Source organism: Leishmania panamensis (assembly GCF_000755165.1).
Source record: "Leishmania panamensis strain MHOM/PA/94/PSC-1 chromosome 29 sequence".
In the NCBI taxonomy this organism is placed as follows: domain Eukaryota; phylum Euglenozoa; class Kinetoplastea; order Trypanosomatida; family Trypanosomatidae; genus Leishmania; species Leishmania panamensis.
The window spans coordinates 593,281-598,028 of NC_025875.1; the positions used below are offsets into that span (position 1 = coordinate 593,281).

Genomic DNA, 4,748 nt, shown 5'->3' on the forward strand with positions numbered 1-4,748 from the left:
ATTTTCGAAGCAGTGCTCACCGTTGGCAGTTACCGAACCCCCCTCCCCCTTACACAAGTCATGGAATCCCTCTTGAGAAGCGGCGCCGTCAGCCGTCGTGTCGACGGTGCTGAGGACGCAGGCGATCTTGTACACAGAGGACAGCGCGCGTGTCTCACTCACTGTGCCGACTCAAACCACCGGCACAGTCACAATTCCTCTCCTGCAGCACTGACAGCAGCCCCGCTGTTACAACCATTCCCCCCTACGCATGACTCCATCTCTCCGACAGTGTCTGTCCCGATGAGACTGCGTCGCACCAGTCCTCACAACCACCATGGGCGCGGTGGTGACAAATGCGGCAGCAGCCACCTGAACTCAGGCGCCGACATCGATGGCGCGGAGACTGCGGAAGACCAGGAGAGCATTCGTAGTGAACAGGCTGGGCGAGCAAAGCGAGCCAGCTGTGATACCCCGGGCACGGCCAACCTCTCTCCACACACCTTGAGCTCTCACCAGCCGATTCATCCGCTCCAGCAGCAACAGCGCTCTGGCAAGCGCCGCGACTCTGCACAGAGACAGTCGTCTTTTAACAGCAGCCAGACTGGCAGCTTGTTGCTCAACAGCGGTAGCGCAACGCTACCGACCCCCGGTGGCGGCAGTGCAGGTGGCAACACTGGTGGCCGCCCTTGTCGCAGCACGTCTGGATCCGGTGGTAGCGGTGGCGATGGCGTTTCCCCATCGTCCTCGCGCCATCTTCAGCCGCCGTCAAATCACAGCCATGTGAACTTGTTTGTGCGAGACCTGCCGCTGGAGCTGAACGAGGAAAAGCTGCGAGCCATGTTTACCCCGTTCGGTGACATTGTCAACTCGGCCATCATGCGCAACATTCACACCGGCATCAGCCTTGGTACAGCCTTTGTGCGCTTTTCGAAGCACGAAGAGGCGATGCGGGCCATGGAGGCCTTCGCGGGCGGGCGGTCAGTGACGGGGTCAAAGAGGGTGACAGTGCAGTGGGCTCGCCGCGAGCATGACAAGGCCCCTTCTGGGGATGAGCGGCGCAAAATGCGGAAGTTGTTTATCCGCAATGTCCCAAAGGACGTAACACAGGAGATGCTCATGACCCTCTTCAGTCAGTACGGCCCGGTCAAGTCGGTCAGCACCCATCGCGATACGGCCGCTGCCAACGCCGTTTCGCAACCAGGCGGCGGCGGGGGTGCCGCTGGTGCGGCAGAGGCAGACTTCGCATCCCACGGCGGACACGACAGTACCGCTGCCACTGGGGCCAGCACGGATGACCGTCGCATCGCGTTTGTCACCTTTGAATTTGAGGGTGTGGCAGAGCAGGCGACGGCGGCAGTGCACAACACCATGCCATTTGCTTCGTGCCAGGGTATTCCACTCATGGTGAAGTTGGCAGAAGACACACCAGTGCGGCATAGCGCTCTTGGCAGCAATCACGCCAGAGCCAACAACAGTGGCACCCTAAACGGTCTTGGTGCGAATGGGAATAGGGTGCACCTGCCTCACAGTGGCAGCATGAGTAGCGGCGGTAGCGTGGGTGTGCATCACCCTGCCCTCATTGTCGGTGTTCCCAGCAATAATTCACTCGGCTGGTCCGACTTGCCCATAACCGACTATCTTGCGACTCCGATGGCGTCGCCGAGTGCTGCGCAAGTGCATAGTGCCACTGGGCTAGCAGTGCCGCTAGGTACTGGTCGCAGCAGGCCACTGGCACGTGCTGGTGCGCTGAGTATCAGTGCGGGTCGCAGCTTCTCTCGTGCGCCGCAGGACGGCAGCATCTCACCGGCGCTCTTACTGCCGCGCTCTTTTGTCGGGACAACGGGCTCAGCCGGTTCACCGAGCGGAACCCCGCTGTACACTGGTCTCACTTCAATTCACAGCAGCTCAGCAATGCTCCCCTACACTGGACAGACCTCTGGAAGCGCCCAAACGCCTCGGCAACCTGTTCCAAGCCCCACAGCATTCTTGGCGTCACCGACGTCCGCGTCGTCCACGACGGCCAATTCGCAGCAACCCAGGAGCGATAGCGTTGCGGAGCCTATGCTTGACGGCTCGCAGATGCTTGGTAGCATTGGGTTTATAGGGAGCAGAAGCGGCTCGCACAATGGGCAGGCGATAGGTAGCGGCCCAACGGACCTTATTGGCTTAGCTATCGGAGACGGTGCTGGCAGCTTCCCCGTCTCCTCGTACGAAACACAGGAGCCTTACACGATGCTGCAGCAGTACGGTAGCAGCCTGGCCCTTGCCAGCAGCGCTACTGCACAGCCGCCACTATCGGGCCCACCTTCTGCACCCGTACCAGGGGCTGATATCCATCCACACGCAGGCGTCTGGAGCAACCACAGCAACAGTAGCGCCAACGCCAGCAGGTTGTCTTATCAGGTGTGGGGTTCTTACGCCGAAGCCGCGCAGTGCGAGGGAGTGATCAGTTCGCCTGTGCTAGAGTCAGCGCAGACTTCCTCCACAGCACCGCTCAGCAGCTCATCTTTCCAGCAGTCGCCGTTAAAGGCCCTATCGCTTCCGCAGCCTCGCTCGAGTGCGATGCAACAGCAGCAACAGCAGCAGCAGCAGCAGCGGCCTGCGCCAGCAGAGTTCGATGGCAGTAACATCGCAAATGGCGGCCGCGGCCCTGCCCAACATCTACTCATCCCACAGCCACGCAGCAATGCGAGCACTAACTCCTCGGTGCCCCTCCGCAGGTCAGCCGCTGCTGCTGCCGCCGCTCCTTCATCTTCTGCCTCTCGGCGCGCCAACACGCTGCCGCCAGACGCTTCTCCACCTTCGTGCGCGTCGACTCCGCAGAAGAATGCCTCTCGAGTTTTGCTGTCAAGCGCCACGACATCCTTCACCGCTGGTGGCGGCGCCCATTCCAGGTGCAACGGCACATGGGCTCGCCGTATCGCATTGGAAGGAGTCGGCAGTATGATTGGCGGTGCGTCTAACCTGCGCCATGGCCCACGCGCGACTTCCTCGTCAATACTCACCCTTCGTAGTGGGACTTATGGTGATGGGGGCAGCTGCACTGGCGCGAACAGTGCTGGCTCCCCCACTACTGGTACATTGGCCGCCCCGCTCAACCCCGGCCTTGCGGGTTCCTTTACAAGTAACAATACCAACAGCTTCCAGCCCTACGGAGTCAACGGTATCCTTGGCACTGGCTCTGTAGCTAGCCACAGCGCTCACAGCACAATGGACACGCGCGGCAGCTTGACAATGAAGTACACTTCTGTTCTCCCAGCGCAGCCGGCTAGTGTGCCGCTGCCACCGAGCTGCTCGCCCGCGCCACAGCCGCCGTCGTGGAGCTTTTCTTCTGAGCTGACACAGTCCGTCACGACACCAGTAGCTCCGCCAACGTTTACGACATCGCCGTTGATGGAAGCGGCCGCCAAGATGCTATCCACAGATGACGATGCATTGACCGCCGATGATGTGAACACCTTTGACTACAGAGCTTACGTTCCAGAAGACACGTACGCGGGCAAGTTGAATTACAGCACCTCGTACGCGACAACGGTGATGCATGCGGTGAGCGGTGGTGACCCGCCGCTGCGTGGTATGGCCAGCGGCACCCGCAGCAGCGCCAATATACAGATGAGCAACAGTCAAAACATCTCCGTGGCGGTGCTGTCCCAACTAAACAGTCCTGCTCCTGCCGCGACTGTCTCTTCCGTCGTGGCTGCTTTGGTGCTCTGCAAAAGCGACCAACTCGGCGACCCGAGCCCCCACTTCCCTTCGCCCGGCAGTGCCGGTCTCCTTGACGACCACCTACGTTTCCAGTGGGAGGGCAACTCCGCCGCGATGAGCGATACGCCCAGTATTACCGGCTTCGCAGGCGTAGGTGGATCCGCTGTTCAGACAGCACTGCCATCCAGCGATGCTCTGCACAGCAAAGAGTTCATAGAGGAGCTTGACATGATGTTCACGCCCTCGGAGTCGCGCCCGCAAGACATGATAGCACTCGCAGATGCACCGACGGCCGCCTCTGTGCCAAACATGCGGCCGCAGCCAGACGCCGGGGCCTACTGGTGTACTGCTCCGATGCGCGATACTGCAAGGTTGGTTTTGGGTAGCGATATGGGAGTGCCGGCCTACCGAGCACCGTCTACAGCAATATCGACGCCGAAGGATCTGAGCTGCGGCAGTACTGCCAAGACATTGCCTGGATTGACAGTGCAGCCGCCGTCACGAATTGGCCGCTCTGACGACGAGGATGGCGATCCGACAGGCTGGTCCGTTTACCCGGACGTTACTCTCAACTTCGGTTGGTCCCTTGGGTTCAGCTCCGAGCCCAGAAAGCCCGGTAGTGTGATTGGCAGTGACCACGAGAGTGGTAGCACTCACGATGGTGTTGACCATCTACGCTACTCGCAGCAGCTGGGCAACACGCTGCATAGCCTATACCACCTTATGAGCTACGACGACGCTTCTTATTAATTGCGCTACGACAGCAGCTTCTCATGGTTTCGGTTGTACACTGCAGCCTCTAACCCGCAATATATGCATCACTCACACGAGCGAAAACAAAGATACGACAACACAAACAAGTATACATGTGCACACTACCGGTCACTTACACACACCCCACACTCTCTCTTGGAGCATCAACAGTGAGAAATAAAAAGTAGCAGGGCACAGGCATTTCTTGTTCGCCGTAGTGAGTTCCTCATGTCGAACTCGGTCTCCTTAATCCTTCACCTCTCCATCATAACTCCACCTTTTTCTTCCACTGGGCAGACACGCCCACA

The 4,748-nt window shown here is 59.6% G+C and overlaps 1 protein-coding gene across 1 annotated transcript; it reads left to right on the plus strand.

Annotated features, from left to right (window-relative positions):
- Positions 1–282: 282 nt before the first annotated feature.
- Positions 283–4,437, plus strand: LPMP_291420 (RNA binding protein, putative; the record flags this gene model as incomplete). The annotated part of the gene is made up of 1 exon (XM_010702447.1): positions 283–4,437. The coding sequence occupies one exon, from the start codon at positions 283–285 to the stop codon at positions 4,435–4,437; it is 4,155 nt and encodes a 1,384-aa protein (XP_010700749.1).
- Between the last annotated feature and the right edge of the window lie 311 nt (positions 4,438–4,748).